Source organism: Myotis yumanensis, unplaced genomic scaffold, assembly GCF_028538775.1.
Source record: "Myotis yumanensis isolate MYYU_CA2020_CCGP unplaced genomic scaffold, mMyoYum1.0.hap1 SCAF_6, whole genome shotgun sequence".
In the NCBI taxonomy this organism is placed as follows: domain Eukaryota; kingdom Metazoa; phylum Chordata; class Mammalia; order Chiroptera; family Vespertilionidae; genus Myotis; species Myotis yumanensis.
This window is the reverse complement of record NW_027223757.1, coordinates 84,328,264-84,347,943: the sequence shown is the minus strand read 5'-3', so window position 1 is coordinate 84,347,943 and position 19,680 is coordinate 84,328,264. Positions and strand designations below refer to the sequence as shown.

General features: G+C 57.9%; 2 protein-coding genes across 8 annotated transcripts in view; one reads left to right on the top strand and one right to left on the bottom strand.

Moving 5' to 3' along the window:
- TJAP1 (tight junction associated protein 1) overlaps positions 1-15,935 on the top strand; it is a 24,798-nt gene extending 8,863 nt beyond the window's left edge. For 2 of the 7 annotated variants that reach the window (XM_070418530.1, XM_070418533.1), the window contains exons 3-12: positions 1,636-1,765; positions 8,464-8,561; positions 9,282-9,407; positions 10,868-10,896; positions 11,610-11,771; positions 11,973-12,039; positions 12,277-12,306; positions 13,074-13,181; positions 13,285-13,368; positions 14,117-15,935. In XM_070418530.1, the coding sequence (XP_070274631.1) occupies positions 9,309-9,407; positions 10,868-10,896; positions 11,610-11,771; positions 11,973-12,039; positions 12,277-12,306; positions 13,074-13,181; positions 13,285-13,368; positions 14,117-15,214 (1,677 nt within the window). In that variant the 5' untranslated portion in view covers positions 1,636-1,765; positions 8,464-8,561; positions 9,282-9,308 and the 3' untranslated portion in view covers positions 15,215-15,935. Of the gene's footprint in view, positions 1-1,635; positions 1,766-8,463; positions 8,562-8,603; positions 8,617-9,281; positions 9,408-9,481; positions 9,514-10,867; positions 10,897-11,609; positions 11,772-11,972; positions 12,040-12,276; positions 12,307-13,073; positions 13,182-13,284; positions 13,369-14,116 lie in introns of those variants that run through there. The other 5 variants (XM_070418532.1, XM_070418531.1, XM_070418536.1 and 2 more) reach the window with 5 other exon arrangements.
- Positions 15,655-19,680, bottom strand: LRRC73 (leucine rich repeat containing 73). The gene is made up of 6 exons (XM_070418538.1): positions 18,867-19,680; positions 18,157-18,317; positions 17,691-17,813; positions 17,203-17,303; positions 16,837-17,059; positions 15,655-16,686 (listed from the first exon to the last, which is right to left on the bottom strand). The coding sequence occupies exons 1-6, from the start codon at positions 19,136-19,138 to the stop codon at positions 16,616-16,618; spliced, it is 951 nt and encodes a 316-aa protein (XP_070274639.1). The 5' UTR covers positions 19,139-19,680; the 3' UTR covers positions 15,655-16,615.

Sequence of the window (19,680 nt, the reverse complement as noted above, 5' to 3'; positions counted from 1 at the left end):
TATTATTGTTATTATTTTGTGGGTGAGGATTCTGAAGATTGCTTGATCATGGCCTTCCTTCCTGCCCTCCTTCCTGCCCTCCCTCCTTCCCTCCTTCCTGCCCTCCCTCCTTCCCTCCCTCCCTCTCCCCTCCCTCCCTCCCTCTCCCCTCCCTCCTCCCTCCCTCCCTCCCTCCTTCCTCCCTTCCTCCCTCCCTCCCTCCCTCCTTCCTTCCTTCCTTCCTTCCTTTCCATTGTGGATTTTCCCCCCATTGATTTTTACAGAGAGAGTGGAAGGGAGGGAGGGGAAGAGAGAGAGAAACATTGATATGAGAGAGACACATCAATTGGTTGCCTCCCACACGCGCCCTGACTGGGGCTGAGGATAGAACCTGCAACCCATATACGTGCCCTTAACTGGGAATCAAACCCGTGACCCTTTGACCCTGATACTCTAACCACTCCTCAGTGTCTGGCCATGCTTTCTTATCAGACCAGGGAAGAGGTCAGAGCCCACAGGAAGAATTCTTTCTCTTCTAGATGTTTATCTCACCCTGCATGGTCAGGCCTTGGCCTTTTGAGCTCTGGGGCTGTTGTCACAGCATTATGGGGATCCCAGAGAGTAGGCAATTGGAGGCTTTCCCTGCCTGCGTTAATGATTAACCTGGGCTTGGGAGAAGGACCAGGCCCCTCTGTGGGGCTAGGGTGGTCACTGGTCTCCCTGCTCTACCCTAAGTCATCTCCTCTTCTGCAGGGCTATCCAGGCAGAAGGGAGAATCCCTCCCTGTTGTTCCCCTGACAGCATGTTGCCTTTCCTTTAGCACAGCACTATTTGCTGAAACTTTCCTGTCCTGCTGCCCCAGAGGCATTTCTTGTGGGGTCTCTGGGCTCCACTGCTGTGGCTGCATTGCCTTGATATCTGTAATCCAGGGTGGTTCTGCAGGCTTCAGGAAAGTGTGATGCTTGTCTTTCTGCCATGGCTCGTTCTGAGAGGGTGGACTAGTCCCTGTTGGAGCCTGGCTATAGCATAGACTTTATCCTTGCTCTGTGGGTTCCACTGGGCCAGCTCCCTGGGAAGAGCCATCCCCCTGGCCCTTTCAGAAACTCAAAGGCAGCAGTGTGCTGCCCTCCCCTTGACTGGCCCAGTGCTAGGGCGGGTCACACACTGCCCCATTGTACTGTGCTTTCCACGCAGCTCTTGTTGAGCTTCTGATCCCTGAGCCAGTTCTCTCCCAGCCCCTTTCCTCAGAGCCTGTGGGTGGTGGTGGGTGGACTCTGCTAGCACAGGCATGGGATGGGTGGCAGCTGCAGCTGTGGGTGGCTTTGTTCTGACAACCCAGCTTTTAGGGCTCTGGTATAGCCTGGCATCAGTGTTCGGGGAATAGGTGAGAAAGGAGCTGCCCCGCCTGGCAGCAGCAACCTTTCCACAACAGCTGACCTCTCTGTTGACCAACCAGAGAGCCTTGTTACATGGGGTCAGTGAGCTGGACTCACTGGGTGTCAGGGCAGTGCTGTACCTCTGCCTGGCATGATTTCCGGGTGGGAGAAAGCCCCTGAGGGCCTGATGCTAAGTCCGGAGGAGCCTTGCCTGTCAGGAGAGTGCAGTGTGTATCCTGGGCATGTGCAGCTTGGCATTCCTTCTGTTCTCTCTTTGCAGCTCCGGAGTTGGGCTGCTCACAAATCAAGCTGTCTGTTTATATGGAGTGCCTGGAGGGTGTCTGCCATGAGTCTGTCACTAACCGTGCTAACCAGGAGAGCTGGCTGGTTGGGGAGAAGACACTAACCCCGTGAGTCTGACCTGGGCCAGCTAACCTGCTCTGGGAGTACCACCAGCGGTGCCTCTGACCTCTCTCCCTCCCCGCGGCCTGGCCACCTCCTCCCCCTAGCGTACCTCATGCCGTCTCCTCTGTTCGCTGGTGCTTATAACTGGGTTCCCTCCATCTTCCCAGTATCCTTGCTCTGGGTGGGATGTGTCCCCTTCATGGCCAGGGAGGAGGGTTCCCTAGGCACAGCCACCTGCCCATCTGCCAGCCTGCTGCTGGACTTGGCCTCCCCTCAGTCTGTACCATGCCGCCCAGATCTTTCTTAAAACAGAATTGGGTAGAATTTCCGTTTAATATGCCTTTAGCACCATGGAGTGGGAGCGTGTCGCTCGGTTAGCCTGCTGTTTCTTTTTCCTGCCTCAGAGACAGGTGGAGATTTTCTTTTAGACGGAACCATTTCCTTCCTTTTTCAAGAGGAGGATTGAATGGTATCCCCATTATTCTCACGCCAGGGTCATAATTTAAGATTAGCTGCAAGGTTCTCCTTGGGGTTGGGGAGGTTGAAGAAAACCTTGGCCTGGTTGTGAGAAATTCCCTGGACAGAAGAGTGAAGCTACTTAAAGTGAAAGCTGGAGCCCAGAACCCGGTACCCTGCTGAGATGTAGCTCCCATTGGTGACTGTCATTCTGGGAGGTGGAGTGGGTGGAGTTTGTCTCCCCCCACCCCCCCCCCACTTCCTTCCACAGCTGGAACTTCAGGTGGACTTTAGCCGAGAAGAGCTGGGAAGGGCGCCTTAGCCCAAGGGAGCAGGACTTGCTTTGGATCCCACAGTGGGCCTAGGTGAGGCCCTGGCCTGAGATTGGGGGGCTGGAGAACGGCCCTTTAGGTTTGGAAAGGAGAAGGGGTTCCCGAGATAACAGGAAGGCCGACTGCTTGGAGCTCCCTGGTGTTGTGCACAGGTAACTCTTTAGACAGACTGTGTCTCCTGCCTCTGGAGGCCGTGCAGTATGGGGTAGGCTGGATAGGGAAACTTGAGACCTGCACGCCTGCACAGTGGTTCTGTACTCTTGGGCTGGGAGGGAGAAGGTAGCGAGCTGTCTACTAGTGGGGGGTGTGTAAATGTGAGAGCTGGTAGATGCTACTCAGACGTTTAGGGACCCTGAGTTAGCAAGCTGGAGGGGTTTGTGGCTTGGCTCTGACCAGGAAAGCCAAAGGAAACTGGAGGGGAGGCTTAGTTCAGGGCCACCCCTCACTTGGTTCTTCCATCTTAGGAGAGGGCATGGGGACCACTGTCAAGTGCTGCTTATGATCTTGGGGGTATGTTGGCCCTCTCTTTATAGGGGGGGATGGGTTGGTTTGCTTGGATCATCAGTCGTCTTTAGCCCCTTTGTTCCTGTCTAGTGTTTGCTTGAATGGGGTCAGGTGATAGACTTGAGGTATTTGCTCAGGTGGGGAGCCAGGTGAGAACTGAAGGTCACAGCTCTAGTTTTGAGTCCTCAGGATTACTCTGTGACAGAATAATACCCACCCATTTTGGCTTTTAAAAACCTGTCAGTCTGTTCCTCTTTGAGTAGGCATGAGGCCAGATCAGGGCCCCAGGCAGCTTGTCCCAAGAGGGTGAGATTGTACTTGCCCAGAGGGGTGGCAGCATGGCTGTCAGAGGGGCAGCAGGGCCAGTCTGGGCACAGAATGGCATCTTCCAGCCTAGTCATCAGCCCAGAACAGAGCCTGCCCAGGCCCCACTCCATGAGCTGCTGGATGCTTGCCCGCCACGCGCCCAGGATTGCTGAGGGCTTTGCTCATGTATCGCAGGAACAGCTGCATGCCGGAAACTGGGGGCTGGTTGCAAGTGGGAGGGGCACCTGGGGCCGGTGTGGGGAAAGCTGAGCCCCAACAGCTCTTTTAGGATCTGCTCACTGTGCTGAGGGACTGTTCCGCTGTTCACTGACAGTCCCGGTGGAGAGGGGCCGTATTAATGCTGGTGGAGCCCCTGCCCAGTCACCTGGTTACAGGACTGGCCCTTGCAGGGTGGTAGTTTGTGTTTCTTGGGCCCTGTTTGGAGGCAGAACCTGGCTTTCAGGAGCTTGTGGTGCAGCTTTCTCCAGGCTTGCAGAGTTCAGAGACTTCGTACAGCTGAGGACACAATTAGCTGCCAGCTGAGGACAGTTCTCACAGAGGAGGCACTAGTTCCTGTGCGATCAGACTTGCATGTTTTAGCAGTTGATTGGGGGCTTTGGAAGGGCCTGTATTTATTTCTATTATTTCTATCTTGCTGGATTCTAAGGGACTTAAGGCAGAATACAACACGGCTGGAGTATGCTAAAGAAGGGCTGGCTTTCCTTTCATTTTAAAAGCAGTAGTGATTATTGCTGGCTTCCGTTAGACATTTCTTGGGTGAATTATGAAGAAGAGCTTGAATGATTTTGGTGGTGATGTGAGGCCCTTGGTAATTGAGAAGTTGGGTTCATTGACCCCTCGAGGTGCCCCACTTGCTTGATTCAGTGCCAGCTGTGAGCAGAAAGGCGTATCATCAGGTTCAGAAATAGTCTGAGCCCAGATAAATGTCGGGGCCATAATTTCCTGACGAGAGCATGGGCGATGGGGGGTGGGGGTGGGGGTGGCAGGCCGTCTTTCCAGGGCAGGGCAGCTGAACTGGGCAATGAAGTTGTAGAGAAGAACTTGGAACTGGGGGAGACATCTGGCGAGGGAAGGCAGAAGTTTGAAAAGCCAAAGAGCCACACCCGTGCTGGATTCAATTCAGTCTCCCTCGCTGGGCCGTGTTGAGGGGGTGGCCTCTGAGCCCTCAGAGGAGGTGCTTGGACCTCCCTTCTGCACCTTTGACTTTGCCCTGGGCCTTGGGGAAACCCATAGAAAGGATGGCAGAAGGAAGCGAGAGGGCGTCCTTGGCTCTTGAACTTGCACCTTCCTCTGGGTGTTCGGTGGCAGAGCCTGGCTTTCAGGAGCTTGCGGTGCAGCTTTCTCCAGGCTTGCAGAGTTCAGAGACTTCGTACAGCTGAGGACACACTTAGCTGCCAGCTGAGGACACAATTAGCTGAACTAATTGTGGTAGGAGGAGTAAGGATAGTGGTTTGGAGAGAATCAGGATTCTGAAGAATTTTCTCCAGGAAACGACTCCATCTTCAGCAGCAGTGATCCCTGATCACAGTGAAAGTCCCTGGTCACATCCACACACTTCACATCCACACAAAAGGAGCAGGCATGAGTCCCACCTCCTGGTTAAAGGGTGAAGCTTGGCGAAATTTTTGTCCTTTGATTAAAGAATACTGCTCGGCCAACTTCTGGCACATATTTCTCCTTATATCGGTCTCTGTCTCCACTCTCTGCTCAGCTGTTCAGGTTCACAGTGCGGGTTCACTGTGCGTGAGAGTACCATTTCCAATGAAAGCAGACTTTGTTCTCCGGAGGCAGCTAATCATGCCCCATGGGCTGTAATCAGGGAGAAGGTATTTAATACAGGGCAGGTGGCAACAGGCGGCCTGCACTGACTGGCAGATTGCAACATGGCAATTAGGAAGCTATCACCACCACCCCCCCCGCCCCACCTCCACCCCAGCAGATACGGGGTTGAATCTCTCCTCCAAACTGATTTTGAGTAAGTGAAGAATGAATACTATGCAGAAGAGGAAGGAGGAGGCTGCTTTTTCTTCTCACCTCACCTCCCTGAGGTAGGGAGGAGGGTTTATTGCTGCTCTGGGTATCTCCCTCAGCAGTGCCTGCAGGTCCAGCCCAAGGAGCCTCAGACTAAACTGGGTCAGCCAGAGGACTTACCATCAGCCTCAGCCTTTCTCCCGGAGCACAGCTGTACTCGTACAAACCAAGCATGTGATCTGGTAGCTGCACATCCTTAGTCCTCTGCCCCAGTTCCTTGAAGCTGAGGGAGTTTTGGAGTAATATTCTTCCCCCATCAACTTCTAGACCTTTCAAGGACCATTTTCCAGAGCTGGGCACCGAGAGGCCCGGAGGCTGCTTGCTTGCTCATCGTGGCCCGTGGCCCATTCCGAACGTCCAGCTGTTTTCCCTGGAGTCCTTTTCTCCGTGCAGGGCTGGAGACCGCCTTGGGCTGAAACACTGCAAGGCCACCTGGGAACCTCTGGGTGGAGATTGGCCAGTGGAGGCTGTCCCTGGTAGCTGGGCTTTCTGCGGGGGTCTGCTTGCTGCCTTTCAGCTTACCTTTTATCTTCCTCCAGCTTGCGGCCTAGTGTCCCGCTGCTTCTTGTTCTGTCCTCCACACCACCTGGCACCGTTCTCCCCCTGGGTCTGTCCTTCCCTGTGGCGCTCCTAGTCCAGGACAGCGGGCGGCCAGGCCCAGTGTGTTCCTGTTCAGTGCCGGCACCGTGGGCCCCTAGACGCTGAATCTGGGGCACTGAGCGGATCTCCGGAGTTGGAGCGAGGGCCTGGTATTTATGGACACGGGGCAGGGAGTGGCACAGACTCGCCCTCGTGGACTTGCGTTGGGGACACTGCAGGCTCCCTGGTGGGCATTGCCCTCCATGTTCCCCGTTGGGAGTGGCTCCCCTCTCTGTGACTGACATGCATGAAAAGAGTCGGCTCTGGCTGGGAGGGAACCAGCCCATCTCCCCACCATCCGTCCCAGAGCGTCCGTGCCTGCATCTACTCCCCATTTCACTGCCACCCACATCCACTCTGTCTGCCCCCTCAGCAAGCCAGACTGTCTGGCCGCGGAAGCTCCTGGAATATGTACTGAGGGGCTGGGGCGTGGGGACTTGAGGGCAGGATGAGGCAGGATGAGCTGTGGGACGTGTGGCAATTAGAGTGAGGGCTGCGGAGCGTGGAGCGAGGCTGCTCTCCTTACAGGTAGAATTACCAGATACCTGAGCAGTCAGTGTCCTCCCTGCCCATATGCATGTCCTGGCGCCTAGGGGACAGTGTGGGCACCGCCAGGAATAGGGTAGGGAAGAAAAGCCGCAGCTGAGAATAGAGGAGGGTACGTAAAGGGGCCTGCAGGGAAAGAGGGGCTACCCAGCTGACTGGGGATCATGGGAGCTGGGGCCTGGAATCTCCATAGAAAAGGAGAGAGGGCAGAGGCCAGCACAGGAGCCTCCCCTGGGTTTTGTAGAGTCTCTTTGGCTGCATGTAACACTTACTCCTGTGTTTCTGGCCCTACCCCCTTCCCAGCTCAAATACACACCTCCACTTACACCCCCTGTGTATCAGAATCCAGGTACCCAGGCTGGTTTGGGCTGCCCGGGCCTCTCCCCCAGGCCATAGGAACTCTCACCCTGGGGCCCTCTGGAGGAGTAGCCCTGGGGAACCTGTGGGGGTGACTTGTTTGCTCCCCACACCCCAGGAATGTGCTGTCCTTTCAGGCCCGCCCGGATTCCTGTGCAGGGAGTCAGCCCGACACAGCTTGCTGCTTGTGCCCTGTGGGGACACGTTCTGCTTCTCCATCAAAGGGGTGGAGGTTGGCGGCTCGTGCCTGCTGTCACACCCCAGCTCCCCAGAACCCCAGGCCAGAGCCCAAGCTGTTCAGACAGAGGAGGGAGGCCACTCCTGCGTCCCCGCCCTCCCTACACCCTCACCTTCTCCCCGCCTCAGGCCCTGTTGGAATGTGACAAGAGTCATGGCCAGGGCATGTCCCAGCAGCAGGAACACACGCTCTAGCCCGCAAGGCTTCCCTCAGCCCCGAGCTCTGTTAGGTGAAGGCAGCGGGAAGATTGTTTATGCCCAGAAGGCCACCTAAGGTTACTGCCTCCGCTGGTCCCTGTGGTGGCTGCTGCCCCCCTGCTGCAGCCTAGTTTATTACAGATGGGGGCAGAGCTCAGAACCCCAAGAACTTGGAGGGGACCACAAGGTGACTCAGTCCTGCCACCGGGGGCAGATGAGAAAGGCTTATCCAGTGAGGAAGGGCCACACAGTGTGTCAGCATCACTGAGCCTGGGACCCCAGCATCTCAGCTCCCCAGACTTGGGTGTCTACACCAGAGTTTCTCAGCTGTGGCACTGTCAACATTGTGTGTTGATCATTCTTTCTCGTGGGGGTGTCCCGTGCCTCACGGACTGTTTAGCCGCAGCCCTGGCCTCTACCCACTACATGCCAATGGCACCCACTCCTGTTGTGATAACCAGAAATATCTTCAGACATTGCCAGATACCTGAGAAGGGGGTGAGGGGGGACCAAAGTCACCCTGGTTGAGAACCATCATTGCTCTAAACTGCTGCCTTTTTTAGATTTCCTCTCCTGTGCCTTCCCCTCCTCATCACAAAGTCTGTTTACCATCGTGTACACAGAGGTAGCCTTTGGGTTCCTTCTGGAGACTGCTAGGAGCTTTCTTTCCAGCATCTTCTTACATCTCTACGAGGCTTTTCCCTAGTATTCTCTTGTGCAGCCCATGTTCTCCGAACCTCTTAGTTGTTTGCAGATGCTGAGAGATGAACAGGACAGATGTGGGGTAGGAGAGGGACAGGACAGGACCAGGCCTATTTCAGAATTGGGCATGTGTGTAAGCCACGACCATGAACACAGACACAGACATGCATGACTATTCATAGCAGGCGGGAGCCCAGTGCTTCTAGTCCTCTCCCACCCCCACCGCTTCCCCCTCAGACCCCCTGTCCCATGGCTTTCCTGCCTGACTCTCCCTGGGGTGCCTTCCAGGTCCCAGACTGGGCAGGGTGGCCTGTGGCACTGACAGACGGGCGGCTGACACCTGGTTTCCACTTTCTTCCCTTCTCCGGTTTCAGGAGCTTTTGGCAAGAGGAAGTGGAGGGGCCGTGGGATGCGGAGAGCCGAGGGCTAACTCCCGGACAGCGGAACAGAGCAGGCTGCTGACGGACAGACGGTATGTCCTGGTGAGGCCTGCACCCCACGTGGCTCTCTTCTGGGGAGGCTGGCAGGTGAGGGGCAGGCAGGCGGCGCCTCTTGTCCCGGGGCTGGTGAAGGAGACTGATGGAGGCTAGTGGGGCTTGGTCTTCAGGACTCTGTCGAGCTCAGAGACCCCGCTGAGGAGCCTGGGTTGGGTGAATATCCTCAAAGCCTTACTTTCTGGTTACAGTTATTTTTTTTTTTTGCAGTTATACTTTTTAAGGTAACGTTTATTCACCATTTCCTAAGTGCCAGGTGCTGTTCTCAGTGCTTTACCTAATCTCACAATAACCCTGTGAAACCAGTGCTGTTCTTCCCCATTTTAGAGTAGAGGGAGCTGGTATGTGTAGAGGGCAGTTTTCCCTTCGAGGCCTCCTTCTGAGCCCACACAGGACGTGGTGGCAGCCTTCACACTCGCCGCCCACTCCTCGGGCAAGTGCATTCTTCCTGGTGCCTAGGCCCCAGGTCTTGCCTTTCCCACCCCTCTGTTCCCCTTGGATCCATGCCCCCCTCAGCACTCCCCTAACTCCTTGGGCGCCGACACACTAGCATCCAGCCCTTCTAGTGACCCCAGCCATGCCCGAGTCTGTGGGCCTGCCTGGTGGCTCCTACCTTTGTCCCCCTCACCGTCCTCTTCCTCAGTCCAGAGACCACTTGCCCTCATTTCTGAGGCTCCTCCTCCCTGGCTTCTCCTCAGCAGGTTGAGGAGCCCTTGCCCCCCAGAATGACCAGTGCGGCCCCTGCTAAGAAACCCTACCGCAAGGCACCGCCTGAGCATCGGGAGCTGCGGCTGGAAGCTCCTGGGTCCCAGCTGGAGCAGCAGGTCAGCAAGACCGGCACCCCCACTTTGCCTGGCAGAGGTGGGCCTCTGAAGCTGGCTGTCTGGCTGACTTCTCCCGCCTGAGGGGACTCTGGCCCCCTGAGTTGGGGTGAGAGTATGGCATTGCTGGTGGGGGCAGTGTGGGCTCCTAGAGGCCAGCCATGAGCACATGTCCACGTGTCAGGAAGCCCCAGAGTCTTGGTAGCTCTGCAGAAATGACCCCACACATGCAGTATTGCTCTCTCTATGAGAGGCAGCCCCCCAGACTGAGGGGCCCTAACCTGCTGGAGGCTGGGACTCGTCCTCCACTGGTGGAGGAGAGCCGTCAACCTGCAGCTCCTCGGGGGGCTGTGGGGAGGCGATGCTCCAGCTCCTTCCACCAGACCAGCTGTTCCTCACTGTCCCCGGAAGTCAGGCCCTTCCTCCAGCTTTACTTTGGCTCACGTTTGTTAAAGACATCGGTTATCCTCCCTCATTAAGCTCACTAGCAGGAGGAAACGAGTGTGGTGGTGGTTTATTCTCCTTGCTGCCCGGTTTCAGCACATGCTGAGCATCAGGGTACCATGGCCGCCTGGGTCAGAGTCAGGGCAGAGATGCCGTGACTGGCCCATTTCAGCTCAGTGAACAGTGAATAAACAGGCCAGGTATTGTGCTGGGTGCCCTGGTTTTGTAGATGAGGACCCCAGGCTCAGTAAGGTTAATACAACCAGCCTGTGGTAGAAACGGATCGACTCCAGGTGTTAGTGGCTCCAAAGTCCATAGTCTGGGCCACCCACCGCATTTTCCTGACCCCGACTGGTGTGTGAAGCGGTCAGTTTTCTTTGGAGTGACATTTCCCTCTCGCCATAGCACGTGCCTGTTCAGCGCTGTGTCTGGCTGAGCCCTGACTCTTGGGCTGTGACCAACATAGGGATTTTGGGAGGATGGAGTAGGAGGTTAAAAGCAAGGAGAGACACTTCACTCCTCTGTCAGGATCAGCCCAGCGGGTCTCCTTCTCTCATGCACTTGCTCCTCCCGAGCCTCTGTGAGGGCCTGACTCTGCCTGATGGTCAGAGCTCGGGACGCTGCTACATCTCAGCCGGGTTTCTTCACTTCCCTGGAAGGTCTCTGCCACGCCTGCCGGGCTCAGCATCCCGGTGAACAGCTGAGAGGCTCTTTCCCTGGGAGAGGTGGCATGGGCACCAGGACTTATGTGCAACTGGCTCTAGGCCTAAGAGGGATTGGAGCTGGTGAGGGTTGGAAGGGGTTCTTGAATCTTCTAGTTGGCATGGGAAAGTGGTCTAGGCTTGTCTGGGCATTACTGGATTGCCTCCATCTCTACAGGACACTCACTGCAGCCCACTTCTGCTGTGAGAGTCTTTGGGCTTCAGAAATGGCCCTTCCCAGGGCTTTCTGGAGGGTGGGCCTAGCAGGAGGCCTGTGGCCTAGAGCTGAGCCTCAAGCTTCTGTTCTTTTGTGCCCAGGAGTCCCTGACTGACGCAGAGAGGATGAAGTGAGTATCTGCTGCCCGAGAGCCTGCCCTGCCTCAGCTCTGTCCCCTTAGCTCCGGGCGAGGCTGGTGGTGTAGTTGGGCTTTTCCTTGGATTAGGTAGAGGTAAATGTTGGGTTGGGGTGGGGTGGTTTAGGGACCCTGGGAGGAGGCTTGGTGTGGATATTCCTTTGAAAAAACAGGTTCCATGGGCTGCAAGAGAACCTGGCATCAAGGAGGGGATGGCTCTGAGGGCCTGCTCTTGCCAGCAAGCTCTTCCCCAGAGTCTGGCCCTTCTGTGCCAGCTGCCTCCCTGGAGCCCTTTCCGTCAGCCATGTGAGGCCTCTGGAGAGGGGGCAGTGCTGGGCTGGATTTCCAGGAGATTAATAATGGAGCAGGCTGGTAGTGCAATGGGGAAACTGGAGCTGGGGGCTTGGTGGCTGGCGGGCTTGGGCTGTAACCAGAGACAGACGTAGAATCCCCCCACCCAATTCTGTCTTCTCATTCTTCTCCAGTAAGGGGGAGGGTGGGGGGACGACCATCTACTATCCCCTCTGCCTCCCCCACTCTCCAAGCCAGGCTGTGTTCCCTGGGCCAGAAGGGCTGAGGTTCAAGAGTCCCCTGCCCCTAGTTGCCTGTCTTCATGTCATCCCTACTTCCTCCCTGACCAGCCTGGGGCTCCAGGGCTGGCCCTTCTATCTCTAATGCCCCTTTGCCCTTGACTCCTTCCCGGCCAGGCTGTTGCAGCAGGAGAATGAAGAGCTTCGCAGGCGCCTGGCCTTGGCCACCAGGCGCACCGAGGCCCTGGAGCGCGAGCTGGAAATTGGGCAGGACTGCCTGGAGCTGGAGCTGGGCCAGAGCCGCGAGGAGCTGGACAAATTTAAGGACAAGTTCCGCAGGTATGGGAACAAGGGGCTAGGACACATGCACACATCTCCCCATCATTGGGGATTAGCTGGAAGAGGCCTCATCTGATTCTGGTGAAAAAACTGAAGTTCGGGGAGGAGAATGACTTGCCCAAGATCCCTCACGAAGGAGAGGCTGACCAGGGCCTGGAAAACAGGACCTTGACCCAGGGGCCACCTTGTATTCCTCTACAGGCTGCAGAACAGCTACACAGCTTCCCAGAGGACCAACCAGGAGCTGGAGGACAAGCTGCACACGCTGGTAACCTGTCCAAGAGGGCAGTCCGGCTGGCACTGTGCTCACAGCATAGCAGGGGGCTAGGACTTGCCAAGGGAATGCCTTTCTGCCCAGGGGCTTGGGGAGGGAGGCGGGGGCAGTGGTGGGGAGGGGACCGCAGTGTGCTCTGCAAGTCAGGACTGTCTTAATGCTCACACTGTTTCTCTTCTCTCCTCGTCTTCCCCTCATGCTGCCACCGTTGCTGCTGCACTCTCCTCTCAGGCCTCTCTTAGCCACAGCTGGATTTTTGCAGTTGCGTCTGAGTTGTGTGTTTTCTCCCTTACCCTGGCCTCCTCCTCAGTGGAGATCTGGGATTGCCGGGGCCCTGGTCATTTCCCTCTGCCCAGTCCTATTCTCTTTCTTATGTGAGGCCTGTTCAGTAGTCAGTGCCTCCTTCCTAGGGGACAGCTGGGAGCCTGCTCTCGGCCTAGGCAGAGGTACTGATTGATGTCACTACTGAACACACAGCCTCTCGGCTGCACTGGCAGCAAGCCCAGGCCTTTCGGGGGAAGGGGCCGTCGACGCAGCCTATGACCTGAAGATCAGAAGGCTGCTTTGGAGCCAGCAGCTCCCTTCCAGCTCATCTAGATAATCTCGCAGCCCCCCCCCCCCCGCCCCCCCCCCCGCCCCGCCCCCCAGCTGCCACCCAGCCTACTCCCTCCTCCCTCTTCCTAGCCTGATCCTGGAAACACCCACATACATAGGCTTCAGTGCCTGGGTTTGCACGGTTCTCACCTCTCAGGTACAGCCCCTTGCCTGGTGTGTAGAGTTCCCTCAAGGGATGGGCAGCCTCTTACACTGCTGGGCCCAGGTCATGCTCAGAAAGCCCCTGCCCCACAGTCAGCCTGGAGAACAGGAGAGTGTCTGGTCTCCTTCTGTCTGTCCATTGTCTGTCTCTATTCCATCCGCCTTGGCTGCCCTAGCACTTGTGGCTTCCTGTGTCTCGGGCTGGGAGGAGGGAAGGGGAGGAAGGGCTGGCTGGGGCGTGGACTGGGTTCACCACAGGTCTCGTGCTTCAGATCAAGAAGGCTGAGATGGATAGGAAGACACTGGACTGGGAGATTGTAGAGCTGACCAACAAGCTGCTGGATGCCAAGAACACCATCAACAAGCTGGAGGAGCTCAACGTATGTGCACTTCCCAGGCCTTCCTTGCCTGTGGCCGGCTATTCCTGGCCCAGCCCTGCTCCCTGGGGCAGGGCTGGACTCTGAGCCACATTTGTATCTGCAGGAGCGGTACCGGCTGGACTGCAACCTGGCTGTGCAGCTCCTCAAGTGCAACAAATCCCACTTCCGTAACCACAAGTTCGCTGATGTGAGTACAATACCTGCCCCAACAGTGTCAGTCCGGCCTTTTTAGGACTCTTCTAACTCCAGTTTCTACATCTCTCTCCATGCCCTTGCCTTTCACTACCCCTTTCTGCTTTGCCTAAATGTCTCCTCTCAAGCCAGTCAACTCTGCCACTGGTTGGTATCCTGTATGCTGTCACTGGCCCATCACTAGGGCTGAGGGTTGGCCTGTTGGTATTTTTGGAACAGAGACAGGGAGAGAGGGCCTCAGTTTCAGGATCCCATGCAGGAAGGAGGGGTGGCCAGAGCTATCAGCCATAAGAATATTGAGAGAGTATTAGGCCCAACTGATCCCCTGACCCCAAAGGGCAAACTCTAGACCCAAGACCCTCAGGCCCAAGGTTGATGGGGCCGACAAGCAGTGGGACATTCCCAAGGCTGTCGGTCAGTACAGAGCCTCAAACTTACATCCGGTTTGGGGAGAAACTACTACTAAGATGGGGGAGACAGAAGTTCGAGAGCACGTGGGCCTTAGCACCAGTTCTGGGTTCAGATCCTGCTGGTGTTAATCAAAAGCTTCAAGTTATTTTAGCCCCAATGAGCCTGTTTATGTGTGAAATGAGGATGTACCTGGGCGTGCTGCAAGCACAGGAGACAGCAGGGTGCCAAGCACGCCGTGGTGCTTGCATGCGGTAGCCGTGTTTTGCCACCAGTCAGCCTGTCTTAGGTTGGGATCATTCATGTCTCTCTTCCCTTCTGCTTCTTTACCCCAGCTGCCCTGTGAGCTACAGGACATGGTTCGGAAACATCTGCACAGTGGTCAAGAGGCTGCCAGCCCGGACCCTGCCCCCAGCCTGGCACCAGGGGCTGTGGTACCCACCTCGGTCATTGCCCGCGTGTTGGAGAAGCCGGAGTCTCTATTGCTCAATTCGGCCCAGTCAGGCAGTGCTGGGCGTCCCTTGGCTGAGGATGTCTTTGTGCATGTAGACATGAGTGGGGGTGCCCCAGGTGACCTAGCCAGTCCCCCAGTCCCTGGCAGCCCCATCCCTCAACCCAATGGGGAGTGCCACTCTCTGAGCACCGCTGGGGGCTCCCCAGATGAGGAGGTGCCTCTGCCAGCCTTTGAGAAGCTAAGCCCCTACCCCACCCCATCTCCACCACACCCTCTGTATCCCGGCCGGAAGGTAATAGAGTTCTCTGAGGATAAGGTGCGAATCCCCCGCAACAGCCCCCTGCCCAACTGCACGTATGCCACCCGCCAGGCCATTTCCCTGAGCCTGGTGGAGGAGGGGGGTGAGCGGGGCCGTCCGAGCCCAGTGCCCAGCAGCCCTGCCTCCGCCCAGGCCTCACCCCACCACCAGCCCAGCCCAGCCCCCCCAATACTCAGTGCCCCAGCCAGCTCTGCCAGCTCTGAGGAGGACCTGCTGGCCAGCTGGCAGCGGGCATTTGTTGACCGCACTCCACCGGCCGCTGTGGCCCAGTGCACGGCTTATGGACATGAGCCGCTCCCTGAGCTGCAGCGCCAGTTTGCTCTGAGCCCCGCTGACAGAGAGGAGGAGGTTCAGGCACCTTCTTCCCCACCTGGTGAGAGTGGGCTCTTGCTGCCAACAGAACCCAACTCTGGCCTTCCCAGGGAGGAAGATGAGGAAGAGCTGAATCTGCCCATCAGCCCTGAGGAAGAACAGCAGAGCCTGCTGCCCCGTGATACTGGCACAGAGACAGGGCCTGGTGCTTCCCACACTGAGGGCAGGACCCGGGCACTCCCCAGCTCCAGCCGGCCCCAGCGCAGCCCCAAGAGGATGGGGGTACACCACCTACACCGCAAGGACAGCCTGACCCAGGCCCAGGAGCAGGGCAATCTGCTCAATTGAGGCCCCTGCTTGCCTTCCTGCCACTGCTGCACTGGGACTGCAAGGAGACCTGATCCTTGCAGCTCATTGTCCTCTCCCCAGCCAAGCCCTTGAACTTGCGTCCCTCTAGGCCTGCACAGCTCTGTTCCTTGTACCGGGAGGGCCAGGCGGTGGGCCACACCAGGCCTTTCAGCTGCATTGACTGACTGGCACCAGCTTGCCTCATGGTTTTCCCCTTCTTGAAATATTTATTCTCTGAAGGTAACATGCAGCCAGGGCTCAAGGTCTTTCTTCAAATCAGTCCAGCCCAAATCGGGCTGTTTTGGGGAGCTGAGGGGCTCATCACATCAGTGTTCATCCTCCCTCTTCCTCTCATAGCCATGAGGTGTTGTGTTGTTTTGTTTTTTGATGAGGGGGTGTTATTGGGATTATTAACCTCTAATTCCTATTTTCTATTAACCTTTCTATTTTTTACCTGTTTCCCTCTCCCCCAGAATCCCTTGCACAGCCATTGCCTTTAAGGGGCCTGGCACAGCGCGCCCTCCGGGGTGGGAGAGGGCTGACTCAGGGCTCTCCTCAGCTGTTCCCTCTGGAAGGGAGCGGAGGGCAGGCCTCGGGCCTCCAGCTGGGCTCTAGATGAGGCCTGGCTCCCCTCCTAATCTTGGCTCTAGACTGTTACTCCCAGCTTTGGGAAATTTTCACATTGATGATTTTAAAATTAAATAAAACTATTTTACTGTTATGGGCCAATTTGTCTATTACTGACGGTTCTGCTCCCCATCCTTGAGTATTCCCAGTCCCTGTGATGTCCTACTTTTTGCTGGTGATTCTCCCTTGCCCCACTCTGCCTGGGCCTTCCCTGGGCACAGAGCATCAGGCAGTGGGAGAGTGGACCTTAGTAACCTTGATGAGGCCCCTGTGTCTCCCCTTGAGGTGGAGTCCAGCCCAGCTCTGGAGGTAAGCTCTTTACCTCAGTTATACTGTTATAGGGCCTGTGTGAGGTGTCACCTAGCAGTGCAAGGTCTGAGTCAGACTAGTTTGAGACTTGGGGCCAGGGGATGCTTTGGCTGTGGGGTGGCACTGCCCCCTAGAGGTGCCTAATGATAATGTCACTTCCTCCCCTACTGCCAGCCCCAAGTGACCACAGCCATACGCCAGGTTGTAGAGTTCATAAAAATCTCTTCCGAGCCAGCGGGCTGCAGCCAGAGCTGCCAACAAGTCCAGAGCCACTGCCTTGTGTTCGAGTGCCCCCAAGGCTGGTGCTCATTCACAGCTTCCAGAGCCTCCCCTCACACTGCCAGGAGCTGCCAGAGCCCCAGGCAACCCCCTCCCTCCCAAGCCCCAGGGCCTGACCCTGGTATCTGGGGCAAGGTGCTGGGGACAGAGGCGAATGTAATAATGTGTGGAAGCCCAAGTGGAGAGTCACATCTCGGTCTCAGCCAACAGACTGTCCCCTAGTCCTGACGTCATTAGCACCATCTGAGAGCTGGGATCTGTGGAAAGCAAGAGGGGTGTTCAGACCACCATTTGTTCCTGCAAAGGGGACTATAAATAGGAAGAAAGTGGCCCAGGTTTCCCACACCCATCCTCCCGGGTCCCAAGCCTCTTCAGACCTGGCTCCCATCAACCCACAAGGCTCTTACCACTGGGGCACATCCAGGAACTGCTTCCCCTCGGGTGGGCGGCAGGCTCCCGCCCCCTCTCTCCTTCCTGGGTGTGACCAGGCCCTCCTGCCACCTCCTCCTCCTCTTCTCCCTCAGAAAGGAGGTCACAGATCTGCTGCTGCAGCTCTGGGCTGATGCTGTTCTCAGCCAACACCAGGCTCCGCAAAGCTGTGGGGTAATTCTCCACCATGTCCAGCAGGGTCTGGGATAGAAAAGAGTATGGAAAAGAATAAACTCGGTTAAGGTGGCTTCCTTGACTCCAGCCTGCCACCCTTTCGTTCAGACACCCTGGCTAACTCCCCCTTCCCCACCCCCAGGCCTTCCCCAAACATGAAGATATCTCACCTGAGCAGACTGGTTGGTGAGCCCTGTGCTCTCCAAGTCTAGGACCTCTAGGGTGCGACTGGAGGCCACAGCCACAGCCAGCATCCCTGCCACATGATCACCTTGGGAGACAGCACGCACACACACATACTCATCTACATTCATGCACAGGCCTGCGAACCCTTCCTCCCAGACAGCTTCCCCATCGCCCCAACAACCTTGGGTCCCACCCCCAGGCCAGGAAACGCTGACAATTGGTAGGTAGCCAGGAGCAGAGCATTGTGATTGGTGAGTGAATGCATGAAGCGAGCTGGAAGTGGTGATGGATGCTTTGATCTACCTGTTGGTCATCTATCTGGTCCCCCACACAGGTGGCTCCTCTGCTACCTCCCAGACCCCCCTCCATTTTCCCTTCCCCAGTGTGGGGGTTACCGTGGCAACCGATGGTCCCAGGTTCTTGGATGGGGGGGGGGCGGGGGAGAATCTAAGGAAGTTTTCTTGAGCCTCACCCAGGGGGTTGTAGTCCAAATTGAGGACGCGGACCTGGGAGCTGTGGGCCACAGCAATGGCAAGGCGGCTCCAGCCCTTAGGAGTGATGCCAGGGTTGGCACTCAGCGTTAACTCCTTGAGACCTGGGCAACATCGCAAGGAGAAACCAGGATGGGAAAGTGTCAGGCCCTCTTTAAGCTCCTACCCTGCCCTAGATCTCTGGGGTGTCCCTAGTGGCTGGGAGGCACCCCACCCCCACTACAGAACTCCAGTGCCGTTAGAGACCCTGCCCTCCCTGCCCACCAGAACTTGATTTCAGATTCGCCATCCTGTTCAACCCCTAATCCTCCTCCTTCCTGAAACATTTAAAATACATTCTCACCCACACTGTCAGAGCCCTCCGCTCTGGGCTGGGGCCCCTGCCCTCTGCATTTAGCTTTTCATCAAGGCCACACCAGCCCCTGCCCTTAGCAGGGCCCTGCTCACCAGACTTGGCCCCATCTGGGGGGAGGAGGCCACAGATGAGGTTGATGGCTTCATCACCCAGCATGCAGTCCCCCAGGTCCAGAGCCACAAGGGCAGGATGGAGGGCCAGGGCTGGGTTCAGCAAGGCCAACCCCGCATCTCTCAGGGGGCTCCCATGCAGGCTGGGGGGTGAGACCAGAGAGCAGAGGTTACGCAGTCATCAGCCCTATCTGTGGGGGAAGAGGTGAGCCCTGAGGAGAGGAGGGCACTCAGGCAAGGCTTTGGGGAGGGAGAAAGGAAATTCCAGAAAGTCTAGACAGAGTCTCTGACTCTAGTCTAGACTCTAGTCTAGAGAGGAACGCAGGTAGACGGTTTCCTGGGACCCAGGACAGAGGGCAGAGAAGGGGGTGGGGTGGATTAGGGTGCCTCAGTAGGAGGATGTCGGGCAGTGTTCCTTTTGGGGGACTGAGGAGCTGCCCCCAGAAGTCAATGCGGTGACTAGGTGAGAGGTGCACGTGCCCCACCAGGAAGGGGTGGGTATCCCATCTGCTTTGGGGTGAGGCTGCGGGTGCTGGTTCCGGAGGAGGGATGTGCTGGGAGGGTGGAGGCAGAGGGAGAGGGAGGGGTGTCAGGGGAAAGAGGGAGGCGGTGCAGAGAGGCTCAGGGAGGTGCGCGGAGGAAGGGGTGGCAGGGAGTGCGAGGAGGGACCCCTTTCGGGACAGCACACTCACAAGAGGGACTGGATGGAGCGGTTGGTCCGCAGCGCCTCCGCCAGCTGCTTGATGCGGCTGGGGCTGGACACGACGCCCAGGTTAAGGTTGAGCTGCGCCAGGGACGTGGCCCCGGCGAGGGCCCGGCAGATGCGACCGAAGTCGCGGTCGCAGAGGCGGCAGCCGCGCAGGGAGAGCAGGCGCACGGCGTTGTCGCGCAGGCCGCGGCAGATGTCCCGCACCTCGGCGCCCGACAACGGCTCCCCTGAAATCTGGATGGAGCTGGGCAGCATCGTACCCACGGCTGGACCTCCAGTGCCGGGGCCGGGGCCCAGGCCGCGGGCGAGGCTGGCAGGGCCCCGGGCGCGGTCGGGGCTCAGGTCGGGGCCCGGGCTGGGGTCGCGGCCGGAGCGGGCGCAGCGGCCGCGGCAGAGGCGCAGGAGGCTGCGGAGGTGGCGGCGGCGGCGGAGGTGATGGTGGCGGCGGCGGCGGCGGCGGCGGCGGAGGCGACGAGGAACGCCGGGGCCCGGGGCGGAGCCGGTCGGGGCGGCGGAGGCGCCGAGGTCGCCCGGCGGGGCGGACCGTGCCGTCCGTGCCTGGGCTGTGGGCCGGGACGCGCGATCGGCGGCCGCCCGGGCGCTGCTGCGCGCTTGTCCTCGTCTCTAGCGGTTGCGGCGGCCGCTAAGGGGCCTCGGCTTAGGACGCGCGGGACCGGTCACCGCTCGGAGTCCGTATCCACTCCCTCCCTTCCCAGCCCGGCTCCCCCTACCGCGGCCGCAGGGAGAGCCCGAAGCGGGCCAGTGGGCAGCGGGCAGCGGGCAGCCGGCAGCGGGCG

Bases quoted from the DNA above. Each gene is read 5' to 3' on its own strand.
- LRRC73 (XM_070418538.1), bottom strand. From the start codon at position 19,138: ATGCTGCCCAGCTCCATCCAGATTTCAGGGGAGCCGTTGTCGGGCGCC. The intron at 18,318-18,866 runs GTGAGTGTGCTG...CTCACCCCCCAG, and splicing joins CGCTCCATCCAGTCCCTCTT to CCTGCATGGGAGCCCCCTGA. The intron at 16,687-16,836 runs GTAAGAGCCTTG...TGCTTTCCACAG, and splicing joins TTCCTGGATGTGCCCCAGTG to ATCCCAGCTCTCAGATGGTG.